The 12,363-nt window shown below is 37.6% G+C and overlaps 1 protein-coding gene across 4 annotated transcripts in view; it reads left to right on the top strand.

Annotated features, from left to right (window-relative positions):
* The window catches only part of AKAP11 (A-kinase anchoring protein 11), a 51,145-nt gene that overhangs the window by 22,991 nt on the left and 15,791 nt on the right, over positions 1 to 12,363 (top strand). For all 4 annotated transcript variants that reach the window (XM_007960250.3, XM_007960249.3, XM_073013774.1 and 1 more), the window contains exons 4-7: positions 1,382 to 1,429; positions 3,027 to 3,161; positions 4,499 to 4,763; positions 5,292 to 9,789. In XM_007960250.3, the coding sequence (XP_007958441.1) occupies positions 1,382 to 1,429; positions 3,027 to 3,161; positions 4,499 to 4,763; positions 5,292 to 9,789 (4,946 nt within the window). The remainder of the gene's footprint in view (positions 1 to 1,381; positions 1,430 to 3,026; positions 3,162 to 4,498; positions 4,764 to 5,291; positions 9,790 to 12,363) is intronic.

Consider the following 12,363-nt stretch of genomic DNA (forward strand, 5'->3'; position numbering starts at 1 on the left):
TGGAAGAAATGTCTTACTGTAATGCTAAATACATAGAGAGTATAAACGTAAAAAATAACACTTTTTCAGGTTCTAAAAGTAGTATATTTTTTTCTTTTCTTTTTTTGAGACATAGTCTTGCTCTGTTGCCCAGGTTAGAGTGCAGTGGCGTGATTTTGGCTCATTGCAACCTCCACCTCCAGGGTTCAAGTGATTCTCCTGTCTCAGCCTCCCGATTAGCTGGGACTATAGGCATGCACCACCATGCCTGGCTAATTTTTTGTATTTTTAGTGGAGACGAGGTTTCACCATGGTTGGCCAGGCTGGTCTTGAACTCCTGACCTCAAGTGATCCACCCACCTCAGCCTCCTAAAGTGCTGGGATTACAGACATGAGCCACTGCACCTGGCCAGTATGTATTCTTTGTAGAAAAATAAGAAATATTCAAAGTAGAACAAAGGAAATGACTATCATTGATCTTGTGACTTAGGGAAAAAATGCAGACGGGAAAAGAGTGGGGAAAAAAATAGCTCCATCATCCAGAGTTAATTGCTGCTTATACTCTGGTGTATTGCCTTCCAGTATTATTTTCCATGCATATGTTTTTAAAAATAAGGTTGAAATTGTATGTGTGCTGTAAGTCATTTTTCTGTGACTTGTCCTTTTTTAATAATGTGACAGTTCTTCATGCATTAGATATTCTTTAGAAAGTCCGTTTATATAAACTTCTGCAGAGTAATCTCTACGTAAGGATATTGAAGGAAATAAATGGTGGTATCATAGAGTCAATGAAGAAGTAGCCTCAGGGGTCTACCCAGGGAAGGCCTCTCTGAGGAGGTGACACTTGCATCGAAACTTGAAGAATGAGGAGAAGCCAGGCTTGTAATCATCCAAGGAAGAGAGATCCAGATTGAGGGCACAACCATGAAGTCCTTGGGAATGTACAGGGCGTGCTCCAGAGCTAGAAAGGGGGCTCGTGTGTAAGTGAAAATGGTAGAAGGTTGAAGGCATTAGGTAACCCCACTTAGGATTTTGCCCCGGGAAGCGTGGAAGAGTTTGGATAGGGAAGTGGCTTGGTAATAGGACCAGGTAGGAGAGGATTGTACTAATGTAAGTGAGAAGGGTGGCCAGGGAATGGAGAGAAGTGGATGTATTTGAAATATGTTTTGGGGTTAGAATTGATTGAACTTGCTACTGAGGGAGATATGGATGAGGTTCAAGAACTGCATTTTGGAGCTCAATCTTTGGTGAAAAATATTTTTGGGTCATCTTTGAAAAAAATCCTTTTCAAGGCAGACAACATTTTAATGCTTTGTCGGTTTTTTCCTATTTCTCAGCTCTGTCACCAGCCTGAAAGATTTAAAAATTCAAATTAATGGTGGTTTATTTGTTCTTTACTCAGGTCACATTTCTGGGTTTTAATGAAGAGACAGATGCCACTCATGTACAGGTATGGTCAATTTTAGCATTTTTACTGAGTGTTCTTGTCATGGAAATCAGCTTTAGGTTTGACCACAAAAGTCATTTATCTGAGAAGGTTGCAAACCGCAGGTTGATTTCTCCATTCTGTGTATAATATAGAATGTATGACTTGTTTGTTTATTTTGATGGCTTTCAAAATTTTGACCTTAACAGTAAACATTTTCGTTAAGATTGAGTTAAATTTGAAAGGTAAGATTTGTGAAAATTGGCCAATGCAAAAATGTAGCCTGTTTGATTTAGGCAGTTATTAACAGAGGGACTGATGTTTGAGATTGGGATCAGCAAAGAAAAGCTTCACAGTTACATAAACAGTGGTTGAAGTTCCTGTAGATGTGATAGGCATGCTTTTCTTTTTCCCTCATGCTGCTTCTTAAAAATTTGTGATTTCTACGTATTTCCTTTGGTGGCAATAAAGTGTCTCCTCCTAGAGGAGAAACAACATTTTTTAGTTCTTTCTGAATAATGCATATCAGGTGATTATGGACAAAAACTCTGCTGTATATTTTGATTGTGGCCTTGCTTGAAGGAAACAATTTGGACAGAAGGAACAAGAGAGGATATATTCCTGAGAACATATATAGCTGGAAAGAGAAATATTCCAAGATATTTCTTTAATGTTCTTCTCCTGTAAGAGTTATTGGTAAAACCATGTTTATAAAGGAAAGTACTCTACAAAGGGTCAAAGACTTTAATAATTCTTTAGCTGGGTAAAATATTTGTGTATAAAGGGCAAACAGGAAGAAGAAATAAAAGCAATTTTCTTTTCCTTTAATCTCTATTAACATTATCAGTTAAAGTCTAATACAATACCTTGGAGAGGAAAGACAGAAAAACGGATTATATTGTACGGGGTTAAAAACAAGTTTTTAGGATGTACATTCTCTAGCCAAAAATTTTGTATGAAAAAAAATTCATAAAGTTAAGTAAGACCTATACATTGACATTACTAAAAACTATTAAATGCTTAATTGCCATGGATGTGTTAGGTACCCTGTAAAATTTTTTATAGCTTGATATCAATACATTTTAAAGGCTACAGGGATAGCCAGTATTTAATAATTTTAGTATATTTTGGCCAGGTGCAATGGCTCACACCTGTAATCCCAGCACTTTGGGAGGCCGAGGTGGGCGGATCACGAGGTCAGGAGATCGAGACCATCCTGGCTAACACAGTGAAACCCCATCTCTACTAAAAATACAAAAAATTAGCCGGTGTGGTGGCAGGCGCCTGTAGTCCCAGCTAGTTGGGAGGCTGAGACAGGAGAATGGCGTGAACCTGGGAGGTGGAGGTTGCAGTGAGCCGAGATCACGCCACTGCACTCCAGCCTGGGAAACAGAGCGAGACTCCGTCCCAAAAAAAAAAAAATAATAAAATAAATAATAATTTTAGTATATTTTATTTTTGAATTTTTGAAAAATTATCTGTGAATAATAAACTATAGATGTTAACTATTATGAACCAGGAAATTTCCTAGCCAGTAGACCTTACAATTTTTGGATAGGGTCCACCTTATAGGAACTTTAACAACTGTACAGTGTTACTTATTGTTATTATTTTAAATTAGGATTTAGCTGCAGTTTCTTTGGAACTTCCAGATCTTCTGAATTCACTCCACTTCTGCAGTCTAAATGAAAATGAAATTATTTGTATGAAGAATATAAATAAACCATCAGATATAAGCAGTGATCCTCTAAATCAGGTAACTTTTGTAGATAATTTCTAATGAGATTTTTAGGGCAAATTTTACTATGTTTGATAAAGGTGATTAAACTTTTAAATGCTTGGATGACATTTATTTTTTTTAAATGGTGTCTCAAGGAAATATGATTCATAAGAAATCTAACTCATGAAGCATTGACATCCCTGAAGGATACAATAATTTTGATCATATATTTTTCAACTGTGAAGTTCTGTAGATGGTATGCAAGTACGTTATTTTTTTCTGAAAATTTATTATTTTCGGATTTCTTGAATTATACCTTTGTATAAGCTATAGTGACTTTTCCCTATTATGGCCAATTTCAAATTTATACACATGTTATGCTATATGTTTTAGAGAATGTACTTAAGTTCATTTTCTGGTTTAAAAAATTCCATGTAAAGTGGACATCTGATGTGTTCTTTATAAATAAAAATGTTACCATTTCTTATAGGTGGTTAGTTTTATAATATTCAGCATTTAGTTCTTTACCAAGTATGATTTTGTTGATAATGCATCAGAGAAAATGCTTTGCATTCTAAGAGGTAAGACATATACAATTGAACCAGAAAGTTTAAAATTTGGATTACTTACTTTCGTTTTAAAAAAACTGCTGTGTTCTTTATAAGGTCTGCCAATAAAACTAGAACTGCTTGCCTCATTTCCTTAGTTATGTTCTTTATTCATATTTACTTTGCTTTATTTGCTAGGATATAAGAGGTGATAAGCTATTATATTTGATTTCTAGTTTTTTTAAATAAATCATTTCATCAGTATTTACTTGGAAAAAATAGTATGAGGGGGAAAAGCTGGTGACTTGTATTTTTAAAGCTATAAACATTGTAAGTTGTAATACTAGGGAAATTTAAATAAAAAGAGTGAACTTTTAAAAATTGTGATAGGAAGGAAGATGGCATCATACCTGAAACTACAGGAAAATGGGATTAAAAATAAAAGAAAATAGAACTTGGTTGCTGCCCCCAAACAGTTTATAATACAGTTAGTGAGATAGGTGAATGATTCAGGAGAATCACAGGAATGTACCGTAATACAGGAAAACATAATTGCTCAAAGGAATGGATAGATAGTACGTTTTATAACATGTCAGGAGACTAGGTAGAATTTGAATACCTGGATAAAAGAAGATGGGAGAAAAGACTGGAAAGTGAAAAATGTAGAAAAAGAATAAAGAAATAAACATAAAACCAAGGAGCTTTTCAGGATGCATGAATTTCTTGTTTGTTTTTCCTCTGAGATTGTCTTATATCTATGCTTTACTTCATGATGTTTTGTATTTGAAATTAAAATTGTTTTTATTATCTTTTATCTTTCCCAAGAGTCATCCTTCTGGAATGCTTTGTGTCATGAGAGTGTCACCTACATCACCAAAACTTAGGATTGATTTTATCTTTAGTCTCCTAAGTAAATATGCTACTGGTATAAGGTACACCTTGGATACATTCTTGCATCAGAAGCACCAACTTGAGACCACTGATGAAGATGATGATGACACTAACCAGTCCGTGTCATCCATAGAGGATGACTTTGTCACTGCTTTTGAGCACTTAGAAGAGGAAGAGACTTCAAAGCCGTATAATGATGGTTTGTTTTTCATTAGACTTTTTCCTAAAATAGGGAATTAAAATTTTTCAGTTCTGAAAATTTTAAGGCAGACTTGTTCAATTGAAATTTATGTTGAGATTTGATTTAATTTAAACCTTTTAACTTTTTTTCTGATTACCTGAGGAAATTCCCTGTGATTTTTAAGTTCACTGTAATCTAGTTTTCAGTTCTGCTTATTTCAGGTTTTATTCAGTTGGTGCTGTCATTCCTAGGTTCAAATTTTGGAAGAGTTAGCTGGGAGAGTCTCCACAGTAATTTTTCTAACATGCGTGACAGCATGCAGAACATCCCATAGACCAGGTATCCCTAGACATAGAGTAAACTGAAATTATTTTATAAAAAGTATATTTACTTTCAAATGTTACTTGGGTGAATCTTTCTGTTAAACAACATAGTTTAGAAACACGTAAATATTATATGTTTAAAGTCAGTTTATTCCATGGATTTAAATTAATTTCCAAAAAGTTTTTTCAAGAATAATGGCACCATTTCCTTCTTTTCCGATAGGAATGAACATTACTGCGCTAAGGAACCAGTGTGATGCTGCTTCCCAGACGGTTACTGGTCATCATTTAGAAACCCATGATTTAAAGATTCTCATTAGCTCTGGACAGCAGAAGTCATTAGCTAAACCCTCAACTTCCTCAGTGAATGTCCTGGGACCTAAAGAACTACCTTCTGTGAAAACTTCAGTCACAACATCCATTTCAGAGCCTTGGACCCAAAGGAGTTTCTATAGGTCATCTAATGCTTCAGATAAAGATAGTGATTTACAGAAAACATTTTTTTCGTCTTCTCCTGCCTACTCATCTGAATCAGAATGTTCAAGTCCAAGTCCTGTTATTTTCTTGGATGAAGAGGGATATCAAAAAAGCTTAAAAGCAAAACTTGAGCTGCCTAAAATTCCTGTGATGAAAGATGATATAGAGGATTCAGACTCAGAAGTAAGTGAATTTTTTGATAGTTTTGATCAGTTTGATGAACTAGAACAAACTTTAGAGACTTACCTGTTTAATAAAGATCCTGTCATAGGGAAGTCATCACAGAAGAAAGGGCACAAACATGGAAAATCATGTATGAATCCTCAAAAATTCAAGTTTGATCGTCCAGCTCTCCCAGCTAATGTTAGAAAGCCAACTCCTCGTAAACCGGAATCTCCATATGGTAACCTGTGTGATGCTCCGGATTCTCCTCGCCCAGTGAAGGCCTCGGGGGAAGATAGTGGTTTATTTAGTCCTATTCGATCCTCTGCTTTTAGTCCTCTTGGAAGCTGTACTCCAGCTGAATGTTTTTGCCAGACAGATATTGGTGGAGATAGGATTCACGAAAATCTTGATTCTATTTATTACACCTATGAAGATTATGCAAATAACGTATCATGTGAAGTACTAGGCTCAGTTCTTCGTACTCAGCACACTAATGCCCTATCAAATATTATCAGTATTAAACATGGAGAAAATAAAACTGTAACTTTTAAGCATGGAAACCTTGATCAAATAAATAAATCTAAAAATAAATCCATAATGATTAAAGATAGCATTCAAAAATTTGCAGCAGATCTTGTGGAAAAAAGTTTTGGCAGTGCGTTTAAAGACTTACAGAAAGGAGTCTCTTCATGTACCAATGCGTTGTGCCACTTAGCCATCAAATTGACATCATCTGTTTTTCAGATGGCATTTAATGAGCTGAGAAGGCAGCGTGCATTTTCACTAAAAGAACGTGCCATTAGTGGCCTGGCTAACTTTTTGGTGAGTGAAGCTTTATCAAATGCCTTAAAAGATTTACAGTATGTAAAGAAGCAGATATTCACAAACACAGTTGCTAGGTTTGCTGCAGATCTTGCTGAAGAGCTTGTTTTTGAAGGCATCATGGAAGTGTGTCAGTTTTCGTATCCTCAAACGCCTGCATCTCCACGGTGTGGGTCGTTTGACTTTGAAGACAAAGTAGTGAAGTCATATGCAAAAGATTTGTCTGAATCTGTAATACAGGAAGCATTCATTGAGCTGTCACAAGTTGATGTGACCTTTACAACAAAGGCAGCAGTTAGTGTCTCTACGGATAATATCAAGTATGTGAGTGCAGAAAGTGTAGTGCCATCGACACAGGCTGTCACGTTTTCCCCTTCTTTTCACAATCAAGCAATTATGGTGACAAAACCAATGCAGGAACATAAAAAGGAATACACAGTGCAGCAGGCCTTGTTTTGTACTTCTGGAATTGTTACTTCTATACCAGTGCCCTTGGCAGGAAGTGCCCTTCTCCCATATCATATTTCATCTACTGCGTGTCAGGCAAAGGCTCATCTGTCATCTGATGATAGTAATTCAAGTGGTGATTCTACCCAAGTGCATATTGCCACAAAAAACAGAGAAGAAGCAGCAGCTTGTCTCAGAAATATTTGTTTACCTTCAGAACACAATCCAGGTAACCAGAATGATTTTAAACCAACTAATGGTGATCTTGAAATGCAGAGTTCCTCAAAATTACCAAGTGATCCTGCAATTATTAGCCACTTTTCTGCAGCAATGGTGCATACGATAGTAAATGAAACTTTAGAGTCAATGACATCATCGGAAGTTACAAAAATGGTTGATGAACGTACAGATTATTTAACTAAATCAATAAAGGGGAAAACCCCTCCATTTTCCCACTGTGGTCAGGCAGTGCCGCAATGCAGTGAAGCTAGTAGCAATAAGGACATGTTTGCTGACCAGTTATCTAAATCTATTATTAAACATTCCATAGATAAGAGCAAATCAGTGATCCCAAATATAGATAAAAATGCAGTATACAAGGAAAGCTTGCCTGTTTCTGGAGAAGAATCACAGTTGACACCAGAAAAGTCTCCCAAATTTCCTGGCTCTCACAATCACTTAACTCACTGCTCACTTTCAGCTGGAAAGGATTGTGTTCCAGAATGTAAAGTTTCTATGGTTCATGGATCCTCCCTAGAGACACTGCCATCTTGTCCAGCTGTGACAGGTCAGAAATCTGACTTGAAGGAACCTGCTAAGGATCAACCACTGAAAAAGCATAACTTGAATAATACATCACTTGAGTCTTTGTCTTTTGGACAGGAAAACCCCTTTCCTCATTCACATACTTTCTCATCTACAGCACTTACCTGTGTAGATGGTTTGCATGTGGAAGATAAACAGAAAGTCAGAGATGGAAATGTAATACCTGATACTCCTCCATCAACTCCTCTAGTACCATCCCAGGCTAGTTCTGAATGGGATATCAAGAAATTAACAAAAAAGCTCAAAGGAGAATTAGCCAAAGAGTTTGCACCTGCTACACCACCTTCTACTCCACACAACTCATCTGTTGGTAGTTTGTCTGAGAATGAACAAAATACTATAGAAAAAGAAGAGTTCATGTTGAAACTCATGCGATCTCTTTCTGAAGAAGTTGAGAGTAGTGAAAATGGAGAGCTCCCTGAAGTGGATGTGAAGTCAGAGCACTCAGGGAAGAAGGTTCAGTTTGCAGAAGCATTAGCTACACACATCCTTTCTCTTGCAACTGAAATGGCAGCTTCCCATTTAGATAATAAAATAATTCAAGAACCCAAGGTTAAAAGCCCTTGCTTAAATGTGCAAAGTCAGAGAAGTGTGTCACCTACTTTCTTAAACCCCTCAGATGAAAATTTGAAAACATTGTGCAGTTTTGCAGGTGATCTGGCAGCAGAAGTCATTACAGAAGCTGAGAAAATAGCAAAAGTTCGAAGTTGTATGCTTTTCAAGCAAAAGAAGAACAGATGTTATGCTGATGGTGACCAAGATTATAGAGTAGAAGAGAAGTTGGATATAGAGGCTGTAGCGCACCCAAGAGAAGTAGATCCGTTTATTCTTTCATTACCACCAAGTTCTTGTATGTCAGGTCTGACGTATAAGTATCCCAGCTGTGAAAGTGTGACAGACGAATATGCAGGTCACATTATTCAGATACTAAAACAAGAAGGTGGTAATATTGAGTTGATAATGGATCAGTATGCCAATAGACTTGCCTACCGATCTGTTAAATCAGGATTACAGGAAGCAGCTAAGACAACCAAAGTGCAGTGCAATTCAAGAATGTTCCCTGTGCCAAGTTCACAAGTGAAAACAAACGAACTGTTAATATTTTCAAATAAAGAGCACCACCAAGAAGCAGACAAAAAAAGACAAAGTAAAAGAAATGAAGATTACTTTTGTAAAAATCAAACTTGCGAAAGGACCCTGGATCCATATAGAAATGAGTGCTCTGAACTGTGTAGTTTTTCAGCCTCTTTTGTTCACAGCATAACAAAAGATGCTAAAGAAGAGCTGACAGCCTCTCTAGTTGGCCTACCAAAATCCTCAACAGATTCTTGCTTGTTCCAAAAATCCGGATGTGAAGGAGATAAAGAGTGTCATGTTAAACCAGAATTGCCTAAGTCTCTTCAGCCTTCCTCACAAAGTCACAGATTTTACCACAGCACTGGCAGTTTAAATGGATATGGTTGTGGAGACAGTATTGTTCAAGCTGTAGAACAGTATGCCAAAAAAGTAGTGGATGACACTCTAGAGCTAACTCTAGGATCTACAGTGTTACGAGTGTCTGAGACCACAAAATCAGCAGACAGGGTCACTTATGCAGAAAAGTTGTCACCTCTTACAGGTCAAGCTTGCAGATATTGTGACCTTAAAGAACTCCACAATTGCACTGGAAATTCATCTCAGAACTTTTTCAGACAGGGTTCTCTCGCCAGTAGTAAGCCAGCTTCTAATCCAAAATTTAGCAGCCACTATCAGAAATCTAGGATTTTTCATCTCAATGTCCCTCAGATTCATGTTAATCTTGATAAGAAGGCAGTGCTTGCTGAGAAGATAGTTGCTGAAGCCATTGAAAAAGCTGAGCAAGAGGTGAGCAGTGTCAGCCTGGCAGCCGACAGTGGGATCGGACAGGAGGGTGCCAGCTTTGCTGAAAGCCTTGCCACAGAAATCATGACAGCAGCTGTCACAAATGTTGGGCATGCTGTTAGCAGGTAAGTTTCACATTTCCTTTGGTTGTTAATGATAAATGAAAAAGTTAAATGTGATCCTATATGTCTTAGGTCCTGTTCATAAAGGAATGATTATTTTTAACCCTACATAAACAAAAATTTTCCCTATTGCATTTATGTATTGTTTCATATCCTACACATGACTTTTATATATTTTGGTCCCCTGATCCCTTTTGAGGGAAGGTGTTATCCATTTAGGGAGCTGGAAAATGAGAGTTGGAGAAAATAATCACCTTATCCAAGTTCATAGAGCTATGAAGTAGGTAAAGTTGAATTAAATAAATTGCTAGAGAATTTTATATAGTAGTCCCCCCTTATTCTCAATTTTGCTTTCCTCAATCTGAAAATATTAAATGGAAAATTCCAGAAATGAACGATTCATAAGTTTTAAGTTGCATGTTCTGAGTAGCATGATGAAATCTCACGCCGTCTCGGGATGTGAATGACCCCTTTGTCCAGTTTATCCATACTGCATGTGCTGTTCACCTGTTAGTCACTTAGAAGGTATCTCAGTTATCAGATCCACAAACCTGGTATGTACAGGGCTTGATGCTATCTGCAGTTTCAGACGTCCACTGGGTGTCTTAGATCATATCCCCCAGGGATAAAGGGGGACTATCCTATAGTAAATGTAGAATATTACCATATTAATTTACTATTCTGAGACTAAATTTTTGTACACCTTTCTTCATTCACAAGGTAAGTTTTCTTATAAAGACCATGGTTTAATCAAACTGCTCTGAGGAAGAAAGCGAAAATTCTTTACATACTTACACCATTTCTCTTGATTAGTTCACGATTTAAGGGGACAGTTCTTTCTGGTGGTCCTACAGTGTCCTGTTTTCAGTAGTTATCTCTTGTGCTTAGTGATTCTTTTTTTTTTTTTTTTTTTTTTTTTTGAGATGGAGTCTCACACTTGTTGCCCAGGCTGGAGTGTAGTGGCACAATCTCAGCTCACTGCAACCTTTGCCTCCCAGGTGCAAGCGATTCTTGTGCCTCAGCCTCCCTAGTAGCTGAGATTACAGTCACCCACCACCACGCCCAGCTGATTTTTGTATTTTTAGTAGAGACAGGGTTTCACCAAGTTGGCCAGGCTGGTCTCGAACTCCTGACCTCAGGTGATCTGCCCACTTTAGCTTCCCAAAGTGCTGGGATCACAGGCGTGAGCCACTGTACCCAGCCATGCTCAGTGATTCTTTAATAACAACTTACAGTTTTTCACTTTAAACCTTCTTTGTCCCTGAGAAGATATCAGAACCAACTTGTGTTATTAGTTGATAGGATGATATTTGTAAGTCCTGCTGGAAAGAGAAAATGCTTTAAGTTGAGGTGGAATTTAATTGAGTCACATGATATTCCAGATTTTTGAGTAGCTTCTGTCAAAGCCATGACATGGTCTGCCTCTTTTCTTATCCATCTTAAAATAGGGAGATCCAGCTTGACCAGGATTCTTGAATCCAGTTGCTTTATAGCATCTACTTGAGATGAGAGATGCTGTAGGTTTCTGGTGAATTAGGAGAGGTCTCTATTTGCCGTAATCAGGCAGCCTTCTTTCTACTAGACCAGGGGTTGGCAAACTACAGTCTGTGGGCCAAATGTGGCCTACTGGTGGTTTTTGTATGGATTGCAAGCTACGAACAGATTTCATGTTTTTTTTTTTTTTTTTAATGGTTGAAAAAAAATCAAATGATATTTTGTGACGTGGAAATTATATGAAATTCAAATTTCAGTATTTATAAATAAAGTTTTATTGGGACACAACCATGCTCATTCAATTACATATTTCTGTGGCTGCCTTTGTGCTATAATGGCAGAGTTGAGTAGGGACAGAGGCTGTATGACCAGCAGTACCTATGTACTTCCTATCTGACCTGTATTAGTTCATTTTCACACTGCTATAAAGATACTACCTGAGACTGAGTAATTTATAAACAAAGGAGGTTTAATTGACTCACAGTTCTGCATGACTGGGAAAACCTCGGGAGACTTACAGTCATGGCACAAGGCAAAGGGGAAGCAAGTACCTTCTTCACAAGGCAGCAGGAGAGAGAGGGGGGAGCTGCCAGACACTTAAAACCATTAGCTCTCATGAGAATTCCCTCACGGTCATGACAACAGCATGGAGGAGGCTGCCCTCATGATCCAGTCACCTCCCACCAGGTCCCTCCCTGGGGGTTACAATTTGAGATGTGATTTGGGTGGGGACACAGAGCCAAACCATATCATGCCCCTTATAGAAAACAACTGTGAACCTTGTCCTAGATCCACATTTTCTTGTTCACTACATACCAGTTCCTAGTATGATGATAAACATAATAAATGGTTAATAAATATTCTCATGAATAGGTAATAAGGCCTTTTAACAATTGAAATAATTTTCCTCTTACAGGTTGCTTCAGGCTATTTTACTTTTTACTTCTCAGTCCAGTCCTGTCTGCCCTATGGCCCCATCCCCCTTTCCTCCCAGCCTCACGGGAGGAAAAGAGACTGTCCTCTGAAGTTTTTCAGACATCACTCTCAGGGGCTAGCAAATGCCTTTCTCATTGGTTTTCTCAG

The sequence above is a fragment of the Chlorocebus sabaeus genome, chromosome 3 (genome assembly GCF_047675955.1).
Source record: "Chlorocebus sabaeus isolate Y175 chromosome 3, mChlSab1.0.hap1, whole genome shotgun sequence".
NCBI lineage: Eukaryota > Metazoa > Chordata > Mammalia > Primates > Cercopithecidae > Chlorocebus > Chlorocebus sabaeus.